This window comes from Coenobita brevimanus, chromosome 110 (genome assembly GCF_032717465.1).
Source record: "Coenobita brevimanus isolate Jiangsu-jjx chromosome 110, ASM3271746v2, whole genome shotgun sequence".
In the NCBI taxonomy this organism is placed as follows: domain Eukaryota; kingdom Metazoa; phylum Arthropoda; class Malacostraca; order Decapoda; family Coenobitidae; genus Coenobita; species Coenobita brevimanus.
In genome coordinates, this window is record NC_137063.1 from 35,052,259 (window position 1) to 35,074,999 (window position 22,741).

Genomic DNA, 22,741 nt, shown 5'->3' on the forward strand with positions numbered 1-22,741 from the left:
CACTAATTTACACTCATCAGACTGTCACTGTCAGTACGTAAAAGAAAACTAAACACTAGTATCACTGTCACTCTCAGTATTATTTACAAGATTCTTACCCTTATTTTCAATATCTAGTCAGGCTGTGGTAGTCAAAGAAACACGGGTAAGAGCAGAGGGGAATTTTGCCCTCTTTGCACTGCAAGGAGGTGCGCCTAAATGTTCTGTCTTGCCTGGTAGTGTGGCTGCACACATGACACCTCCTGAGTGCTTTTCCCCTCTTGGCAGTGCTAGGCAGTGGCTCCAGGCGGTGTCGCTGAAGGTAGTCCTGGCACTGTAGGCAGTCTGGAGGTGTGTGTGAGTGGCGCCTGGGACCTGATGGCAGTACCTGCCCAAAACGCTGAAGCAGCTGGTACACACAAGTCTTAGAAAAACGCCGGAGAGAGTAGTTTGCTGGCATCCTGTTCTTGATCTTATACAGGATGAAGGCATTCAGCATGCACATATCAAGCAAGTGCAAGAACACCTTCCTGTACCAGCGACGGTTCCTCCTCAGGCAGTCTATCTCTCCGATCATCATATCAGACTTGTCCTCCAGCCGCATATTGACGTTGTAGTCAATCACAGCATCAGGCTTCATCACAGGATCACCAGTCCTTCTGTCGACCTTCCCTGTGGCTTGCATTTCCCCCTTGTGAACTGTGGTGAGCACATTGACGATTCTCTTATCGTGCCACCTGATCGCCAGCATTTTGTCAGATTTTTTCAGGTGCACGTCTCCCTGCTTTGATCCTTCAGCCTCGGGGAAGGCAGGGTAGTGTGCCCTATTGCTCCAGACAGTGCCACAGGATCCGACGCCGTGTTCTGAAAGGTACTTGGTGAGTTTGGGAGCTGTATAATAATTGTCCGTATACAGGACATGATTCCCGCCAAAGTACTTTTCCAAAAGCACTTTCACCACAGAACCAGAGAATCCAAGGGGGTCAGTCTTGTCCAAGTCCACATTGCTGGCGGTGTAGATAACGAAGTCTAGGATGAACCCCGTCTTGCAGTCGCACAGCACGAAAAACTTTATTCCAAAGCGGTGGCATTTGCTAGGAATATACTGCACAAACCGAAGACGGCCCCTGAACAAAACCAAGGACTCGTCAATCACAACTTTCTTGAAGGGCCGAAGGAACGTCATAAACTTGTCCTTGATCAGATTCAGGATTCCCCTCACTTTCCATAGTGGGTCAGTTTGGGAAGGCTCATCGTTGTTGGCAAAGTGAAGGTACGTCATGAGTTGCCTGAAACGATCACGACTCATGTATTTGTTGAAGATGGGTGTGGGGCAAAGATCGTCAGCACTCCAGTATTCCTCGAGCTTGTGCTTCCAGTTATGTGGCATAAGAAGCATCAAGCCGATGAATACAAATAGTTCCCTGATCGTAACAGGAACCCATGCTGCCATCCGCGACATGGATGGTGTTGCAGCTTCACCTTCACCTTCACGAACTGCAGCAGATTGCCCTTCGTACCTGTTCGTCTCGGTACAAATCTGCTCCATGACTTCGTTATCCAGGAAGGCCAACAGGTAGTCCAGACATTCACCATCCTCTGGGACAGGGAAGTCAGCCTGTATCCCACACCCACTGGCATCAAAGGGCAGATCTTCTGGCACAAAATCTGAGCCCTCAGACCACACGAAGGCATCCAGGGTGCCCTGCCTAGGCTGGGAGGTGGTGGGGGCGGCGGGGGGTGAGGCAGGCTGTGTGGCAGTGGGTGAGGCAGGCAGTGAGGCAGTGGGTGAGGCAGGCCGTGTGGCAAAGGCTGTGCTAGGTCGTGTCGGTGTGGTGGTGGTGGTGGTGGTGAGATAAGGAGAAGGTTCAAGGTCACTCGCAGTGGCCCGAGTGGTGAGTTGCCTAGTGCGAGTAACCTTACCACTAACTCTAACACTAGGTGACACTTTTCTACTCCTACCAGCACGGACACGGGGCCTACGGAAACCTCTGCGTAAACCAGACTGCTTACTTCCCTTCCGAGGTGGTGAAGGAGACTCAGAAGACTCTGGAGAAAGCACAGCTGAAGATGACGACGAGAGAATGAGGCTGGGAGTGCGTGGCGGTATGGCGGCGGCGTGACCTGGTGTAGGGGACAATAGCCGGTCTGAGGAAGACAATGGCTGGGAAGCGGGGTCACCACTTCGTCTCCTCTTGGCCCCCTTTCCATACACTAGACCCCTTTTCACTGGAGCCTTGCCTGTTGAGGTGCTGGGCACAGGAATTGGGATTTCAGGCACCTCAGACTCAGCACTCGATAGAGTGTCTTGACTCGGCAAGGCTCGATAACACTCCGACGTCACTACCATAATCCATTGACGCTTTCAACAATTCAATGCCTATAGCCGAGTCACTAAGGCCCTTAGCAGTTCCTAGTAAGGGTTTGGACGGGGTGGAGGTCACAAAGCCCTTTTTCGGAGGGCTGGAAGACACAGACTCGGAAGAGCTTGAGTGAGACATGGTGTCACCTTCAAAGATTGCAGTAAACTGACGCTAAACTGGGGCAAACCGCGGGAAAAAATGCTAGTGTGACAACTGGGGAAACAAGCGTTTCCAAAAAGCATAAAGTGCTTGCGAGAGGGAGGCGCAAATTGACATATCTGAGCTGTCCGCGCACTGCCATATCGCACGACGAGGGAGGGCCGGGCAGCGGTGCGTGGGTGGGTAAAAAAAATGATACTTGGCAACAACCGAGGTCAGTAGTACAAAGGTCAAGTGTGCTAAAAGTAGCTAAAGGGTGGCGGTACTGATAGACAATACCAGCTGGAGCCTGCTTGCCCGCGGTTATTCAAAATTTACTAGAATCGCAAATGTGACGATCCGCTGTTATGTCCTTTTCGCCGAGCGTCGCAAACGCAACGATCCGCGTTTAAGGGGTTAATATCTCAGAAACTGTAACACTTAGGGGAATAAATTAATGAGCATTTTACTCAGCAACTCTCCTCCCGTGAATAAAAATATCCCAGTGTCTCTAGGTTGTTGCATTGATGAGTAATGACATGAGGAAGAGAACCAATTTTCATCGTGAGAGTGGTATGAGAGCAGGATGTGTTCGTGTGTCTGCCTGCTGCGTCTGCTACGGCTTTGCTCTCAGCATGATAACTTACTCCACTACTAGATAAACAAGACACTGTTGCATCCAAGGCATGCCTTATGGCAGTATCAATGAGCCCTTTTATGGTATTCATGGGAAGAGACTTTGCAGGGGTGGATGATGCGATTGGCTACAGGCGGTGTGGAGACAAAGAGGAACCTGAAGAAAGCATTGTACATCTGGCAAAGGCAAGGGACTCTCACCTGTGTGGTATAGAGGGACTCCCTCCCTACCCTTTGGTGATGAGACGAAGTGGCGGCCAGTTCAAATGGTGGTGGGAAGACACTTGCGTGTATAGCCGCTACCCAGCGGCCTTGTAGGAGCGCGATTGTCACATGTATACTCTTTACCCAGCAGATAGGGGTTGATCTGTTACTGGGTAACTGTACCTCACTGAACCCTTGATCAGGTATTCTCTTTGCCCCTTACTATTGACTTATTGAGGTAAATATACTGTAGATGGTGGGTGGTGGCAACCATCATCCACTCACTTCTCACTTGATGTAGTGCTGCCTACTTCTTCCTTCACCTTTATCACTCTTTCTGTGTCTGCCCTCTCTCTTCCTGTTTCTCTCATCTTTTCTGTCACACTTTATTACTCCTCCTCCCTTTTCAGGTGGTTTTACATTGAGTAACAATCCAGATGGTTTCCTGTAAGCCAGGATATCATTTACATTTCAGGATGACAACCATATATCCAACACACACATGTTCCCTACGTGTCAGCAAGTGAGTTGGCGGAGGGTTAGTGCCCCTCCCCATAAAACAACTAACTCAAAGACGGACAACCTTCCTTTATGGGCTTGTGGTGTCTGGCTATAGATAGATAAATAGAGAAGACCGTACCAGTGGATATCTTATTTTTAAAGGTTATTTTCCATACTTTTCTTACTATTTTTATGGTGGTAAACAATTCCCACAATGGTGGTAAACTGTGTTTACAACCGCCATTGGTGCCAGAGACGGATCCCATCTTGTGTTGTGCCAAAGATAGAGGGACGCCCTCTTGGAATACAATTTTTGGCACAAAATTACCCATATCAGATGGTGCTGATTTATCCAAACCTAGCCTAAATATTCGTAACTGAACCCAACCTACAGCATTTCTCGTCATATGATATGTACGTTTTTTCCCCAGCAGAACTACTTTAAACTATTTATATATATATATATATATATATGTATATATACCATAAATTATAAAGGTCATGGTTTGGGATAGGCCTGCTAGTTAAGGTACCTGTTAGGAAGGCCACGCACTGTTTGAAGCAATTCAGTTGATGGCCTTACTAATTATTAATTAAAGTTTTGATAATACAGGCATAGATGAGTATATTATCATAAATAAGCAGTAAACTAAGTACAGGTATTCTGTGGGTTAGATTTGCATACACATCAAGCATTGAGCGACTGTACCACACCAAGCCCATTGGTACTGTAAGTTGTAAAAAAAAAAAAAAAAAGTCATCTGATCACTTGGAATGTAAGATGATGAAAGATTTGTAAGTTTGTGCACTTTAGATAAATAGTTTGAGGCAAAATTATTATCAGCCTAACCCATTTTATGCTGTCGGCATCTTTGGTATAGTTACCATTGGTTAGGTTTGGCCAGGTTATGATTAAGTAAAGTTAATTTAGATGGTCAGGGTAGGTTAGGTTTGGCTGGGTAAAGTTAAGGTTGGTTAGTTCTGGTTTTGTTGATTATGATTAGGTTAGGTTATATTTAGGTGGGTTAGGTAAGACTAGCATATGAATATGTAAGGTTAGGCTTGTAATAATAAATTTCAGTAGCTCTGCTTGGGTTTTAAAAAGTATGCCTTTGTTCTTGATAAACAAACATGACAGAATCAGGATGAACATTGATATAAGGGACAGGGAAAAGAAATTCATCAGTAAACGGCCGTTAGCTACGCAAGAATTATTAGAATAATATGGAAAACAACCAGGGAGAAGAGGAAATGGATTGGAAAGGTATTTCAGTGTTTTAACCTAATATGAGGAAGTCTGTGACTTTGAGTGGCTGGCTTGGTTGTAAACAAAACAGAAGCTGGTCAGTCCAACATCAGTTGTATACCACTCTGGTACTTTTGAAATGATTTTTTATGAAGCACAAAAATGAGCATTGCATTTTGAATGATTGATAATACAGTACAGTATTAGCTGGATTTTGACCCCCATTATTGCTGTTCATGACTTAGGGGTGTGGGCAGCGCTTTATGAAACTCACCAGCTACCCCAATTGTGATGGTGTGGGTCAATGAAAAATGAGTATTTATGGCTAAAAGGTCCTGGCCAGTGAAAACAGCTCACTTGTGTAATGATGCCATGAGCTGATGCTCTGGGCCAATATTTGTGAGTCACAGGCTCGGCCCAGCTCGTACGGATGATTTTGATGTTTTAGAGCTGAAAAATGTGCTATTGTGGCAGGAGGGCAGATTTTCATCTTGCAGTGATAATGAAAACCATTATAACCAAGAGATCACTGTCTGCACTGTTATATCAGTGCTACTGTATAAGGGAGTCCCTTTCCAGTACTGATGGAGAGTTTGATGATGAAAGGAAAGGTAGAAGGCCAAGGAGATGGATTGCTATGGTAATTAAAGATGTGGGAGAGTAATGGGTAAGCACTGAGGAAGCATAGGAATTGACAGAAAAATAGAACTGTGTGGATGAAACGTATGAAGGTGCCGATCACAAAAGTACACCTCTTTTATAATTTATGATTGTGGCCAATTTTAATGGACATGCTGTTGAAAACTTGAAATATCTCATACTTCAGTATTTGTTATAGCAGAAAGAGTATGGCCATACACAGTTTGCAGCAAGGGTCCAGAAAATAGCTCCATTTTATGCAGTGTTTGTGATAAGTGGGAGCTAAGAGACGTAGTCATGTTGGAGGTCAGTTGCTAAATACTGTACTGTAATGTCGATTTTGAGTGTGCGGTACGTAAATTAGAGCATACAGATGGAGAGAGGGGGGAAAGGATTAATCACGCTGGAGAGTTTCTTCCATGTGTAAAGGAGTTTCATTATTTGGGGACATGACACTTGCTGGAGGTGGGGCTAGAGCTAACTCAGCAAGAGTAAAGAGCAGTTGGAAGAAGTTTAGAGAGTTGTTGCATTTCATTACATTGAGAGGTCTCTCCCTCTGTGCTGAGAGCTTCTTTTATGCAGCCTGTGTTAGGAGTGTAATGTTGTATTGTAATGAAACTTGGGCAGTGAGGAGAATATTTGTAGACTAAAACATATATATATGAGAATGATCAGATGGATGTGTTGTTCATCCTTGAATGACAGGCCTAGTGGAGTGAGGAGTGCAAATGAAGTGTTGAGAGGAGGGATTGAACTTGAATGTATTAGTAATTTCATGAGAAGAGGTAGATTGAGATAGTTTGGTTATATGGAAAGGGTTGAGGATGACAACTGGATGTAGAGGGCAAGGAGTGTGAACGTTGCAATTGGAGGTTGCAAGAGGCAGAACAAAAATACTTAGGACAAGGTCATACAGTGTGACCTTAGGGATGAGGGACTGAATAGTGAGGCTGCTTGAGCTCAAGCACCTTGCAGACCTGCTGTCAGATAACCAAGGCCAATGCTGCAAGCATGTCGAATCTTTACAAACAGAATGGGTGGATATGATTTTTCTTTCTGTTTTTAGGAAAGAATTAGGATGGGGATGATCATGATTTTCTTTAGTAGATCAGTGATGCCAAGTTGATTTGATGTAAGTGAATGTGTGGGAAAGTAAGGCATGACCAGTGAAGAAGGAAAGGTAGGACTCACTATATGAAGTATGGTATGTTACTAGATGCACACGACATGGATTAGACCCCTTATTAACTTGGCAGACAGCAGAATGGCTGTATGCAATAAGCATCATGAAAAAGACAAATGGAAGCTGTGACTGAGTGGTTTAACATACAGAGTTGACTGGAGCTAGAAGTACTGAAGTTTTGAGTGAAGAAAAAAGGAATATATTGCCCATTTCAGTGTTCATCTCTTGATAGTGTGCCCTGTTTTGTGTTTCCTTTTCCTGTGTCTAGATTTCCTCCATCGTTTGATATACAGCGATCTTGAATCTTTCTTCCATCATCCTGTCATCCTGTGCAGTCAGCACCACGTCATTGACATACAAGTTCTCCTATGGGAGTTCATATTTGAAATAACTTGAGAGAGCTTCAGGTACTGTAACAAACAATAAAGGGCTCAAGACTGACCCTTGATGCATGGCAGCATTCATAGAAAACTCATCAGTCATATCTGCATTCATTCTCATCTGGGTTTGAGCACCCACATACATAACCATAACTGCACTAACCAACCACTCCTTGATCCCATGCCTTCTCATTGTCCACTTCTTCTCCCTAGCGACTCTGCCAAAGGCCTTCTCTAAATCAACAGAAACAAAGTACAGCTCCGTTTTCTTTCCTATATATTTTTCCCAAAGTTATTGGACATTGAATATGGCATCAGTGGTCCCTTTGCATGGCACAAACCCAAACTGCATCTCATCATTAGTAAGAGAGAGTAAGAAGAGAGTGGATGAGGAATTTGGAAGGAATTTGAGTGTAAAGTGGAGGGACTGTAAGAAAATGTTCTGGAGAGAGGTGAAAAGAGTAAGACAGGGTGGAAGTGAAGTTAGCAGGGGAGTGAAAGATAAAAATGGTAGATTACTAGTGGAGAAGGGAGAAAAAGTGAGCAGATGGAGAGAACACTTTAAGGAATTGTTGAACGTAGAGGATGGAAGTAATGTGAGTATAAGTGGTTGGGGAATGGCTGGGAGAAGGAGGGAGGTGAGAAGACAGGAAGAAATCAGTAGGATAGAAGTTGTGGAAGCAATGAAGAAAGGTAAATCAGGGAAAGCCCCAGGAATTGATGGAGTGTGTGGTGAAATGCTGAAGCATGGGGGAGAGATAGTAGTAGAATGGATGTGGAAGATGTGCAGATTGGCCTGGGAGGAAGGTAGAGTCCTGGAGGATTGGAAGTCAGGTATAATTATTCCCTTGTACAAAGGAAAAGGGGAAAAAGAAGTGTGTGGTAATCATAGGGGCATTTGTCTTCTTAGTATAATAGGAAAAGTGTATGGTAGGATACTTTTTGACAGAGTTAGAGAAAGAACAGAGAAATTAGTTGGAGAAGAACAGGGAGGCTTTAGGAAGGGAAGAGGTTGTGTAGATCAGATATTCATTCTCAGATCTTTAGTGGAAAAGTTTCTAGAGAAGGGAAAGAAGTTTTATGCAGCTTTCATGGATTTGGAGAAAGTATATGACAGGGTGGATAGACTAGGACTGTGGAAAGTGTTAAGAATATATGGAGTAGATGGGAAGTTGTTGAATTCTATGAAGAGTATGTACGATGGTGCGAAGGCTGCAGTGCGTGTGGATGGTGAACTAAGTGAATTTTTCTCTCTGAAAGTTGGGTTGAAACAGGGATGTGTCATGTCTCCATGGTTGTTCAATCTGTACATGGATGTGGTAATAAAAGAGGTACAAGGTAGGGTAGTGGATGTTGGAGTGGCCCTGGTGAGAGAGGATAGTGTTTGGAAACTCCCTGTACTGTTGTTTGCAGATGATACTGTGTTGTTGAGTGAAGACGAAGGGGAGGTGCAAGGCTTGGTGGATGAGTTTGAGAGAGTGTGTAAGAAACGGAATCTAAAGGTGAATGTAGGGAAGAGTAAAGTGATGGTCTTTGAGAGAGGTGAAGTCAGTGAATGTACAGCGAGGTTGGATGGTGAGGAATTGGAAAATGTGAGTACGTTTAAGTACTTGGGTAGTGTGATGAGTAAGGATGGAGGTTTGGAGGGTGAAGTGCTTGAAAGGGTACAGCAGGGAAGAAAGGTTGCTGGTTCTTTGAAAGCAGTGATAAGAAACAGGGAAGTGAGCATGGAAGTGAAAAAGTTACTACATGACAGTATTGTGATACCAACTCTAACGTACGGAAGTGAAGCTTGGACGTTGTTGGAAGGACACAAGTCAAGAGTGAGAGCAGTGGAAATGAGTTATTTAAGAGGAGCCTGTGGAGTCACATGGAGAGACAGGCTGACGAATGAGGATATAAAGGAGCGTTGTGGTGTTGATGTGGATGTGATAGGAAGCGTTATGAGGAACACACTGAGGTGGTTTGGCCATGTGGAGAGGACGGAGGGTGAAAGACTGACGAAGAGAGTGTATGTGAGTGAGGTGGAGGGGGGAAGAGGGAGGGGGAGGCCAAGGATGAGATGGAGGGATGGGGTGGAGAGGTATATGAGAGAGAGGGGTGTGAGTTGGGAGCAGGGGAGTGAAATGGCGGGGGACAAGGCGACTTGGAGGCGATTTGTTTGTGGCCACCCCAAACGGGATTGAGGCATCTGGCGATGGATAGATAGATAGACCTTCTAGGACTCTTTCACTTACCTTCATTATCTAGTCCAAAAGTTTATGCCTCTATAATTTCCTCATTCCAGGTCATCACCCTTCCCCTTATTCACATTTACAATCACACTCTTCAGCCAGTCATTTGGGACAACACATATACAATCAGATTTATCAAATCAGTAACTAAACCCACTCGTATATCTCCTGCGGCCATCAGCATTTCAGCAGTCAGCCCAGACACCTCCACTGCCTTCCCTAACTGCATCCTGCCTGTTTTCCTGCTCACAGTAGCAGCATCAGTCAAAGGCCAGGGGCCAGATACTGAATCCACTGACTCAAAAGCATCCCCGTTCCAGTCAAGCTGCTCAGTCAGCAGCTGGTTATAACACACTTTCCAGGTGTCTCTGTTATCACCACTACCTTTTGTTCAGCATTCTTCACACACTGCTCACCTGTGATATCCCTGTTTTCCCCCTTCATCTGATTTTCCACCTTAAATACCATAGTTTTCCTTTCAGCAGTATATAAGTTATCTGGTAAGTTTTGGGATTCAGATTTTGCCCATGTACCTCCTTTTTATCCCTGCGCTTTGCACCTAAGGATTCTTCTCTGTTACCACCTATTTTCCATTCCTGGAAAAGTTTTCTTTCTTATCTGTGGCATCTACACTTTCATCCCATCATGTTACCTTATGTCATGAGGGTCTCCTTGGAGGAGGCGGTGGCTCAATCGGTAGAGAGGTGGCCTGCAGTCCTAACGGACTTAGGTTCAAATCCCCGTTGGGGCAGGGAACAGTTTAAGGATTTGAATGTCATTATATCAGGCTTTACTGATCTACCAGAAGCCCCGCCGACATGTCGTAAAAATACCCCCGCTAATACCAATACACCAGTCCTGTATGAGACAGCCCTAGTATGTATTCAATATGGACGGTGGGTGTTAGCGCCGAAGTGGTGACGTGTAGAGGAGTATGGTATGTAGGAGGACTACTGGGCCTTGATAGCAGGCTGTGAAGCCTATGCCCAGAGTTGAACACACAAAAAAAAAGAAAAAAAAAAATCACAGTGAATGAATAGCCCTCAAGAGATTGTTACTGAGAGCAATGTACTGCTCATTAGCACCTCTGTCATCAGCTTCTGTTCAGCCACCACTCTACTTGTCTTGCTATAGAAGGCATCCCTTACTGCTTTTTTTTTTTTTAACTTCCATATTTTCCTTCTGGGTGCATAGGTCCTCCTCTTCACCACCCACTCCTTCAGCACTGTCACATATCTGTAATTTGTGTTTCTGCATGCACACTTTGCTCCCCATAATTTTAACATACTTCACCAGCTTTCTGTGAGTCCTCTTGATCAGGAGGTAGTCAGTTTAGTGACTGTCAACCCCAGAGTCATATGTAATCAGCCTACTCTCTCTTTTCCTAAAATGCATGTTGCATGCAATCATGTTCATTGCCCCCCAAATTTGAGTATCCTTCCCCTTCTGCATTTATCATATCATATGCATATCCCCCATGTACCCCCTCATATCCTTGAACTGCTTCACCCACATGGCCATTTAAATCCCCACCCAAAACTACCATCTCATCATCCCCCATACCACCAACCATATATAGCAAGTCCTCCCAGAATCTGTCTTTTTCATTACCCAAGCCATCCTGAGGAGCATATATCGATATAACTAAAGTCAACCAAATTGTTTTCAGTGCTGTAATCTTTTCATTTACTTTCATTACATTTATGGCACATTCCAGCCATTTCTCATCAACCAGTACTCCCACACCACCTTATCCAACTACACTTAATAACCAAAATAGCTTATACCAACAATCCTTCCCAGAACTCAACCTAGGTAACCCTCCCCTGAACTTGACTTCCTGAAGGCAACAGACATTAACCTGCCTCTTACTCAGAGTCTCTGCCACTTCCCTTACTCTACCCTTGAAACTGTTCACATTCCATGATGCCATTCTGGACCCCGTAGGTGATTTAATTACCTCAGGCTTTGAATGTTTTTGCCCTCCATTTTTGTCATAAGTTGGGTAGATGAAGGCAGAGATGGACCACAGACCCCACCTACCCACACAGTCCCAAGTCCAGGCATGGGACCAGGGACCCATAGCCCATTAGACATGGCCAGTAGCTCTGGCAGTGGCCTTGGATCACCCTGCCAAGCCAGCTACAGGGACACCATCTGAGCTGTCCTGGCATTATGACTGCCCCAGCGTCCCGCCATTATGCACCCACTGATAGGGCAGCCTCCTGGGGTGCTGCTCCAAGGTTCAGGCCCCTCTCTGTTGGGTAGAAACAGCAGCCTGGTAACTGCAATGCCCTGTACCCTTTGGCACAGATCTGAGCCCCATCCCATCCTGATCCCAAAACTGAGCTAGTGGAGCCTGCACTATGCCACTCTTCAAGTCCACCACTTGGAAGCAGGATCAAGTTTTCTGACCACATGCCCTTACTGGTGCTAGTGCCTGTGATTTGGCGGGGTATGCTGTGTGCTATGTAAAGCACCTAGTAGAGTAATACTTTAGATTGTTAGAGAAAAGTGTTTGGGAGAGTTTGCTGGCTTACTGTCCATGGTAGTGTCGCACTAGAAAGGATCAGGAAAGAGGGATGGTCAGGGTATCCTGATGACTAGTGAAACGAGCTCCAGCTCTTCCTGTCACCAGCATTCCCATCCTCCTCAGGAGTACTGCCCTGATCAGGTGGTGCTACATCCTACCCCCTGTGTTACTTTATTCTTATTACCAACTAATGAGTTTGTTACTTAGAAATGACTTCTTGCATTGAAGGGGTTTGCTGGGCTATATCTAACCCCATCAGTTCTAAAGAACTTTCCTTAAGGTGGATAAAATTGTCTTAAGATGGCAAGAATAATTTATAAAGACACCCTTGGCCTGACGAGGTTAAGGGTACAGTGGTTTTGGCCAGGCATGGGCCTTCTTTGTACACATTGTTTTCAATATAAGATAAAGACGAGTTAAGCTGTATCACAGTTTTTTTAATGTGTAAATGATGTTTTTGATTAGAGCAACTTGTATATCAGTATTTTAAATCTCAGTGTAAATTTAATTAGCAATGTCTTTGTTATTTCTTGTGAATTTTGTCCAAAACAGAATGCATCCTCAGGCTGAAAAGATTTGGAATTCAGTATTTTTTTGATGACTTGGACTCTCCTCATAAATCATCTTTTAGGTTGGTGTGTTGCTGCGAAATATAATGCGAGGGAAAGATAACGTTCCGGAACTCTCTGGTGTCACACCTCTCAAGATGTTGATTGAGATGGGTTGTGAGAAGATGAAGAGGGACTACATTAATATTTTTCAAAGTAAGTGGTCACATAGCTCCTTAGTTTCAAGTTGTGGTTGCAGTGATTTTGTGTGTGTGCATGTTTGTGTATGTGTATGCATGTGTGTGTGTGTGTGTGTGTGTGTGTGTATGTGTACCTAGTTTTAGTATACAGGATTTGTGCGAAGCTCATGTTGACCTGTTTCTCTGTGTTAAAGTATCCAGTCTGCTTTGAAACACGTGGTTCTTCTGTGTGTTCGCCACCACCTCTTCCAAATTGTTTCAGATGTCTATACTTCTGTTTGGGAAACCTATGCTTTTTCTTGGTATTTAAGCATCTACTCTTCTTCATGTTATATTCATGTCTTCCTGTCTTTCCATCATAATTTACAAACAGATCTTCTCTGCCCAACTTTTCTAGTTTTCTATCCATCTATCCATCATCCAATCCTACCTTGCCCCATGAGGAGCGTAGGAGCCCGGGGCTAGGCAAATTGGTCCTGACATTTAAGATGAGAGTGATCAGCCTCACTCATCCCTGAGTGGCATTATGTGGGCAGTAACCCCAACCACCCCTTGAATATAAACCTTCACCGGCTCAATCCAGTTGGAGTGCTGCAACTACCCACTAAACCCCCAGATGCCATGATATAATTATATGTTTACCACCCAGCACAGTAAATGGTTTCCTGGTGTACGGACCATTTGGCATGTCACTCAGTGTAGAGTTACCCATAGTCAGAAGGAACAGGAAAGAGTGAAGGAAAGAAAGACAGAAGAGGGAGTGTAAAGTCACCCATAGGCAGTAGGACAGGGAAAGAATGAAGTAAAGAAAGACAGAAGATGAAGGAAGGAAAGGAGGGAGGAGAAACACTTTAAACATCAGCATCATATCTCCTCTCACATATTTCACTGAGTGTTGGTAACTTCGGCCCCTTCAGTCTCTCTTCATAAGACAGTTCCCTCAAATTTGGTAACATACTAGTTGCCATCTTCTGTTATTTAAGCATGTACTCTTCTTCGGTTTATATTCATGTTCTCTTGTCTTTCCATCATCATCTACAAACAGATCTTCTCTGCCCACCTTTTCTAGTTTTCTAACACCTCTAAACATGAAAATCAAATCTCCCCTCTCTCTTTTTTCACTGAGTGTTGGTAACTTCAGCCCCTTCACTCTCTCTTCTTCAGACATTCATCATCATCATCATCATCCGAACCTCCTTTCCCACCCTAGGGCAGGGTTAAGAGTAGCAATGTCCAGACAGCCAAAGTTTCTCCAATTCAGTGGGCCACACTTACATTCACCCATCATTCAAGCCCTCGCAATCCTAGCTCCATCTGATAGGCCCCCCAAAATTTTATCACAACCTCTAGCTTCACTTACACCTATCGGATAGAGCCAATCCGAAAGCTGTCGCGCTAAATAGGGATGCCAAATCTCTGGTCTTGCACATCTCCACACAGAATTCATCCAGCCAGTTCAATCTCATATCAGTCCCTTAGCCTCACCAACTTTCATACCTCTCTTTTCCTCACACACTCATCCATCATATCCCTCCACTTTCTCCTTGGCCTACCTCACCTCCTCCCTCCTTCGTATTTGCTTTGATTTACCTTTTTCACCACTCTGTTGTTATCCGTTCTCTCCACATGACCATACCATCTCAGTACGCTCTCTTCGATTCTGGTGTCCACAGACTGTCACTCCACATCTTTCACAATATCTACTCTGTACTTCACTTACATTCCTCAGCAGTCCCATCTCCACTGCTCTCACTCTTGGTTTTTCATTTTCATGCCACACCATAATCTCACATCCATATGTTAAAGTTGGCACTAACACTCTTTCATGTAAGCCTTGTGCAGCAGCAACACTCAAGCCTCTGTTTCTTATCAGGGCCTTCATAGCACCAGCTACTTTCTTTCCTTGTGTCACTCTACTTTCCATTTGTTTTGCACATTTTCTTCTCTTTTCTATTAATGTATCCAGGTATTTGCACTCTTTCACCAGTTCGTCTCTCTCCATTCACTGTAACATCACACTGGGAGTCACCTCTCTCAGTGACCATCACTTTACTCTTTTCTGCATTTACTCTCAAGGCATGATGCTCACAGACATTTACAAGACTCTGCACTTGTTTACCAAGCTTTTTTCTGGTATTTGCAAGTAGCACCGCATCATCAGCAGTAGTAGACTGTAGCACCAGTCGAGCAGGGCAGTACTCCCAAGGTGGATGGAAAGCTAATGACTGGGACAGCTGGAGCTCCCGTTTCATCAGTCCTTGGGACTGTTTCCTGACCATCTCCCTTTGCTGAACTTCTTCAGTGCCTCAGTAACACAGAGAGTAGGCCAGCATGCTCTCCAATACAAGTTTCTCTAACTATCAACACCAGACTACATATACAGTACACACCACACTTCCTTTTCAAAATTTAAAAAGAAAAATGGCTCAGTCAAATCTGGCCTCTGAGTCCTCGGGGGGGGGGGGCATAAATTCCCCCACCGTCCGCCCCTCTCCCGGTGACGACTCAGAGAGATGTCTGAATCACTTCTTCATTTCTGCTACATTCGTGGCCTTTCCTCTAACTTTCTCTCTGTCGAACATCAACTCTCCTTCTCTAAATCTCACCTTCTCTTCCTCACTGAGACTCAGCTGTCTGAGGCAACTGACAGCAAACCCTTTTCTGTTTCCTCCTACTTTCTCTATACTCATTTGAAAGCCAAAGGTCGCTGTTGTGTATATGTGCGCAATGATTTATCTTGCTCTCGTGTTCCTGAACTTGATTCTTCTGAATTCTCTACTCTCTGGCTTCGGCTTTCTTGTCATTCTCTCACTAAATATATCTGCACTGTTTACTTATCTCCTAAGTCTGCTGACTGGATAATTTTTCGACTGTCTTACTTCTACGATGAAACACATTCTATCTATTTCTCCTTTCTCTGAAATCTCCATTCTAGGAGATTTCAATGTTTACCATCACCTTTGGCTCTCCTTTCCTTTCACTGATCCACCTGGTGAACAAGCCTACATCTTTTCTATCCTTAATGACCTAGAACAGCTTGTACAGCACCCCACCTGTATCCCTGACTGCCTCGGTGAGAGCTTCAACATACTTGACCTCTTTCTTACAACTAATCTTTCTGCCTACACTGTTAATCTTTCCTCTCCATTGGGCTCCTCCAATCACAACCTACTTACCTTGACCTGTCCTATTGCCCCGGTACAGCCAGTGGACCCTCCAAAGAAACGTCGACTGTGGCACTTTGGAGCTGTGGATTGGGAGGCCCTCAGGCAGTACTTCTTTCATTTTCCCTGGAATGATTATTGCTTGCGTGCCCAGGAGCGATCTGAGTGTGCATTGCGCATTACAGAGGTTATTCTATCAGGCATGGAAGCATGCATTCCCTTCTTATGTCCTTTGACTAATGCAAGAAAGCCTTGTTTTAATCACACTTGTTCTAATGCTATCTGCAACAAGGAGAGGACCTATAAAAGGTACCAGAACCAACCCACCCCTGAATCATATCTTGCTTTTGTTTCTGCCCGGAATCGTGCTAAACCTGTTCTTCGCTCTGCAAAAAATAATTTCATCCTTACTAAATGCTCTCAACTCTCCAACTCAAATTCTTCCCACTCCTTATGGCACCTTTCCAGAAACCTTTCTAATAACTTTACCTTATCATCCTTCTCCCCTCTTTTCTCTTCTGATGGCTGTGTAGCTATTTCTTCAACTGATAAAGGAGATCTCTTTGCTCAGACTTTCTCCTCCAATTCCACCTTAGACGATTCCGGTGTTGTTCCTCCATCACTTCCCCCCACTGACTTCCTCATGGCTGACATTAAAATTTCTTCGGCTGATGTATTTTCTGCTATCACTGGCCTTAATACTAACAAGGCATATGGACCTGATGGAGTCCCTGCTGTTGTTCTCAAGAACTGTGCTTCTGTGCTTACACCCAGCCTAGGCAAACTCTTTCACCTTTGTCTGTCAACTTGTGCCTTACCTTCTTGCTGGAAGAAGGTCCCAAAGAAGAGGGACCATTCCCAACCCTCTAACTATCATCCAGTTGCTTTAACATCCTGTGTTTCAAAAGTTTTCGAGTCCATTCTTAACAGAAAATTTTTAAACCTTCTTTCTGATCGTCAGTATGGGTTCCGTCAGGGACGCTCCACTGGCGATCTTCTCACCTACCTTTCAGACTCCTGGTCATCCTCCTTTTGGGACATTGGCGAAAGCTTTGCCATTGCACTCGACATCTCAGAGGCTTTCAGTCGAGTCTGGCATAAATCTTTAATTTCCAATCTGCCCTCTTATGGTTTCTATCCTGCTATCTGTGCCTTCATCTCTAGCTTCCTTTCTGGTCGTTCAGTAGCTGTTGTTGTAGACGACCATCATTCTTCTCCTAGGTCTGTCAACAGTGGTGTTCCTCAGGGCGCTGTCCTATCACCAACTCTCTTTCTTTTATTCATCAGTGACCTTCTAAACTGTACATCTCACCCTATTCACTTCTACGCTGATGATTCCACCCTTCACCTTTCCTTTGGTTCTCACAATGTCCATCTCAGCAGTTACTTCAACAAACAAGGGTTGAGGCTATGGCACACCTAATGTCTGACTTGGTTTGTATCTCTGACTGGGGTAAAAATAATCTTGTTGTTTTTAATGCATCAAAAACTCAGTTCTTACGCTTATCAGCCCAACATAATCTTCCACAGGAGTTCCCACTAATGTTTAATAATATCCAGCTCAATCCTGCATCATCCTTGAACATGCTTGGGGTTTCATTCACTTGGGACTTATCTTGGAAAGATCATATTGCATCTATTGTAAAATCTGCTTCCAAGAGATTAGGTGTGCTAAGCCAACTCTGTACCTTCTTTACCCCTGCACGGTTGTTGACTTTATACATGGGTTTTATTTGCCCCTGTGTAGAGTACAACTCTCTTGTGGGGAGGCCCCCACATTCAGCTCTTCTCAATAGAGGCTTTTCATCTCATCAACTCTCCTTCTCTTACTGGCTGTCTTCAACCTCTGTCTCTTTGCCACACTGTTGCATCTTTATCTCTTTTCTCTCGCTGCTTCAGTGGTCGCTGCTCCTCTGAACTGTCTGGTTGCATCCCTCCACCTCTACGACGCGCGTGTAGCACCCGTCTAGCAAGAAACTCTCATCCCTTTTCTGTCCAGCTCTCTAATGCAAAAGTTAACCATTACTCCCAGTCCTTCATTTATACAACAGGTCAACTCTGGAAGTGTCTCCCTTTGTCTGTATTTCGTACTTCCTATGATCTCCAGTCTTTCAAACGCAGTGTGTCCAGGCATATCGAAATGAATGGATCTTGAATTTGGCTCTCTTGGATTTTTTTTTTTTTCTTGGAAGGAACGGTTTGTGAGCCCCTGCCCTTTGGTTCCTTCTTTCTTGCATAAAAAAAAAAAGTACAACAAATTTAAGAAATTCCATCCGTCACTATTCATTACCAATGCCCTTCCTCTTTCCATTACTCGTTTTTTTTACATCTCATCACCCCATCCATATACAGTGCACCCACCACAGCATGCGAACTCACACGGTGTGAGTCACCTACAATGCAAGGTCAACCCAGAAAATGCTTATTTTTATCAAATGTGAAATCTGTGAATCGGCTGTATGATTCCTAGGCAAAAATTGACTTCCTGCCAGTACTACGAGTGTTGGCCTGGACAATGCGAGTCAGTCACACGAAGGCAGGTGGCTGGCAATGAGCCAGGTTCAAAATGGTGGGCAGCTGGCAACAAGCCAGATTCAAAATGGCAGGTGGCTGGCTGGCTATCTGCATGCCATCTGTTGACTTGCCAGGGTAAACAAACACATCTCCATATTGCCGCAAGAGCACGTTTTGTACCTCGTGTCCTGTGGTCCATTTTAGCATCATAGCAGTACCCACCTGTTCATCATGGTCTCAGCTATTGACTTTGAAGGCTTTATGGCATCTCTAGGAGACCTCAGCAGTGATAGTGAGAGTGACAACGGGGTGCCCCGTCCCGCGGGGCAAGAGTAGACGGCCTGAGCCTCGGATACCCATCACCCCTCACTTCTTAACAAATTCAGAAGTCACGTAAATAAAGCTACATGGTGTTCTACTTGTTGTTTTATTTGTTGGTCCAGCTAGAAGTACTATTAGACAAAGTATTAGCAGGGTAGAGTAGGTTGGAAGGGGGACCCAAAGACCAAGCCCTGGGTGGAGGCTGTTTACCACATACCCTTTTCCCCATAAGTTCTTTGGTTCACACAATACGAAATCGTAGAATACGAGGGTTTCTGCTGCCCATAAACTCGCATTGTTTGGGGGTGCACTGAACATATTGAACAACCACGGGGACATCACACAACCTTGTTGCACGCTCACATTAATCATGAACCATTCACTTAAGATTCCCATATACCCTTACACATGCCTCACTACCATCATAAAAACTGTTGATGGCACCTAGCAGCTTACCATCTACACAGTACATGCGTAAAACCTTCCACAGTCCTTCTCTGTCTACTGTACATTGTTGTATGCTTTTTTCAGATCCATAAATACCTTATAGTACATCTTGCAAGTCTTCACTATCTCTCTTACTGCAAATATTTGATCCATACATCCTCTGCCTCTCCTAAAGCCACCCTGTTCATCATTCACTAGGACTTGTGATATCTCTCTTACCTTCTCTATAATAATTCTTCTATATCCTTCCCAACAACACCCAGTAGACTTATGCCATGATAATTCATGCGGTTACTTCTCTCACCTTTATTATTGTACAGGGGTACAATCACTGCCTTTTTCCACTCTACTGGCACAGTTTCACTCATCCATGCCTTCTTACATATCTGCACCAAGTACTTTATTCTGCTTTCTCCATTACATTTAATCATCTCTGCATTCACCTCATCAACCCCAGCTGCTTTCCTATTTTTCAGCTGCTTCACAGTGTTCTTCACCTCTGCAACTGTCATGTTTCCTGGCACTGCATTCCTTTTTCTCTGTACACCCCTAAAACCAATCATGTTAACATTCACTTTGCTCTCTCCATTCCCATCTATCAGACTTCAAAATATTCTTCCCATTTGGTCCTTACATCATCCCCATGGGTTAATAATCTACCACATACATCCTTCACACTTTTATATTTCAGTCCACGGTGACTTTTACATTTCCACACCTCTTTCCAGAATAACTTCCTATTTTCAGAATAATTCATATTCATTTTTCTTCCTGGATCATCATTTACCTCCTCCTTTTTCCTCTTCACTAGTCTCTTTATGTGCTCTTCCTCTCAGTAAATTCAGTTCTTATTTCAACCGAACTCTTGTCCCATATCCACTCTAGCCACTTCATCCTCTTTTTACACTGCTCTCTAAACCTCTTAATCCCATCATTCCGTACATATCTTCTTTGTTGTTATTCTTGCCGCACCACACGCTGCTTTAGCATTCCTAAGCAATCCCTGTATGTATTGCAAAAGCTGTTCAGATCCATTTCCTTCCAATTCACTGATTCTAATTCCTCCTCTACATTGGCCCTGTACTCATCTGCCATTTCTTTGATCCTCAGCTTCTCAGCCTTCAGTCGTTCTCCCTGCCTTCTCCTCTCTCTTTTGGTCCACCTCGGTCCTCTCAGCTTAATCTTGCATACCACAATCATATGATCTGACAAACCTCCACATCGTCCTCTCACTGCCCTCGTATCAGCAACTTTTCAGCATCGATTTCTCTACGAGCACGTAATCAGTCAGGCTTCTTTCAACACGATCAACATTCCCTCTGTGTATATTTGTGTATTTACCTATTTGTATTTGCCTATTTGTAGTATACAGGAATTGAGCAATGCTCGTGTTGTCCTGTCTCCATATCCACATTTATCAAGTCTACCTTTACACACATGAATGTTTTTCTCATGCACCACCTCTTTGTCTAAGTCGTTCCAAATATTTAAGTATTTACCTAATATACCTAATTGTGATATACACGGAATGTACTATGCTCGTGGGTTTCCGTCGCTGTTTCTCAATAAGTCGAATTTAACTTTAAACTCGTTTAAGTTTTTAGACTGGACGATCTCTTTGTCCAGGCAATTCCATAAGTCTATACTTCTGTAAGGAAAGCTATATTTCTTGATATCCTTCAAGCAGCTTGACTTTTTCAATTTCATTCCATGTCCTCTTGTTGCTCTCTTATCCCATACAAACAGATCTTCTTTGTCAATTTTATCTACTCCCACCATGGTCCTGAACACCGCAATCATGTCTCCCCTCTTTCTCCTTTCCTCTAACGAAGGCAAATCCAGTTTTTCCAGCCTCTTTCTGTATGACAGGTCTGTCAGACTGGGGACCATCTTTGTTGCTGTTCTTTGTATTCCCTCAATCTTGTTTATATCTTTCTTTTTGTGTGGGGACCACACTACCGCTGCATATTCTAACCTGGGGCGGATCATGGCCACTATCAATTTTTTCATCATTTTCTCGTCCATATAATGAAATGCTACTATTATGTTAGTCAAGAGCTTATAAGTCTCTCCAACTATCTTGTTAATGTGCTTTTCTGGTGACAAACTATCTTGGACCAGCACTCCCAAATCTTTCTCTTCTCTCCTTTTTGTGATTAATTCATTACCCATAAAATAATTCAGTGATGGTCTCCTGGTACTTTTACCCATTTCCAATATTTTACATTTCTTTACATTATATTTCATTTCCCACGTCTGGCTCCAATTGTGTATCCAAATCCTCCTGCAGTATTTTACAATCCTCCTCAACCTCTATCTTCCTCAAGATCTTTACATCATCAGCAAACAGACTTGCATAACTGTTCACTCCATCTACCATATCATTTATGTAAATCAGGAACATTACTGACGCCAACACTGAGCCTTGAGGGACTCCACTTGTTACTTCCCTCCATCCAGACATCTTTTCCTTTATTACTGTCCTCATTTGTCTGTCTCTCAAAAAGTCTCTCATCCATTCCAGAAGTTTCCCCTTTAGTCCTCCTATATATTCTAGTTTCCACATTAGTCTCTTATGAGGTACCTTGTCAAAGGCCTTCTCCAAGTCTAAGTACACACAATCCACCCAACCATCTCTCTCCTGTACCACATCAATCGCTCTTGAGTAAAAGCTCAACAAGTTTGAAACACATGACCTTCCACTTCTGAATCGAAACTGACATTCAGCCAAAATATTCATCTCTTCCAGATATTTTATCCATCTGTCTTTCAGGATTCTCTCACACAATTTTGTGACCATACTGGTTAGAGACACTGGTCTATAATTCAGGGGTTCTTCCCTGTTTCCTCCCTTGTAAATTGGTACCACATTTGCCCTCTTCCATTCTTTTGGCACTTTCCCCTCTTCCAGTGAGCATACAATTAAGCTGTGAATTTTATCCGCCAGTTGTTCTCTGCATTCCTTCAGTACCCAATTAGAAATTCCATCAGGTCCTGGGGCTTTCCTTACATCTTGAGTTTCCAGTAATTTATACACTTTCTGTACCTCCGCTTTTATATCTTTCATCACCGGAACATTTCTAATCACTCCCTCCCCTTCCACAAGCTCCTTTTCTTTAGTGAAAACTGACTGGAAACGTTTGTTCATTATTTCTGCTTGCATTGCCGCATCCTTAAAGACCTCTCCTTCTACTTTCAACTTGGTGATTCCTTCCTTTTGTTTCAGTTTGCCATTAACAAATCTATAAAACAGTTTGGGTTCATCCTTGCATTTGTCAATTATACCTTTTTCAAAGTTCCTTTCTTCTTCTCTACGTATTCTTGTGTATTCATTTCTTGTTCTTTTATATTCTTCCTTTGTTCTGTCGTTACCTCTCTTTCTCCAATTGTTCCACGCCTTATCTCTCTCTTTTTTTGCTATCATACACCTATTAAACCACTCCTTTTTCCTGTTTTCTCTCCCTCTTACTCTTGGTACAAATTTTTCCACTCCCAAATTATAGAGGTCTAG

At 43.7% G+C, this 22,741-nt stretch overlaps 1 protein-coding gene across 1 annotated transcript in view; it reads left to right on the forward strand.

Moving 5' to 3' along the window:
• The window catches only part of Zwilch (zwilch kinetochore protein), a 200,053-nt gene that overhangs the window by 111,795 nt on the left and 65,517 nt on the right, over positions 1-22,741 (forward strand). Inside the window, exon 10 of the mRNA XM_080286254.1 lies at positions 12,668-12,800. Coding sequence (XP_080142380.1) covers positions 12,668-12,800 — 133 coding nt within the window. The remainder of the gene's footprint in view (positions 1-12,667; positions 12,801-22,741) is intronic.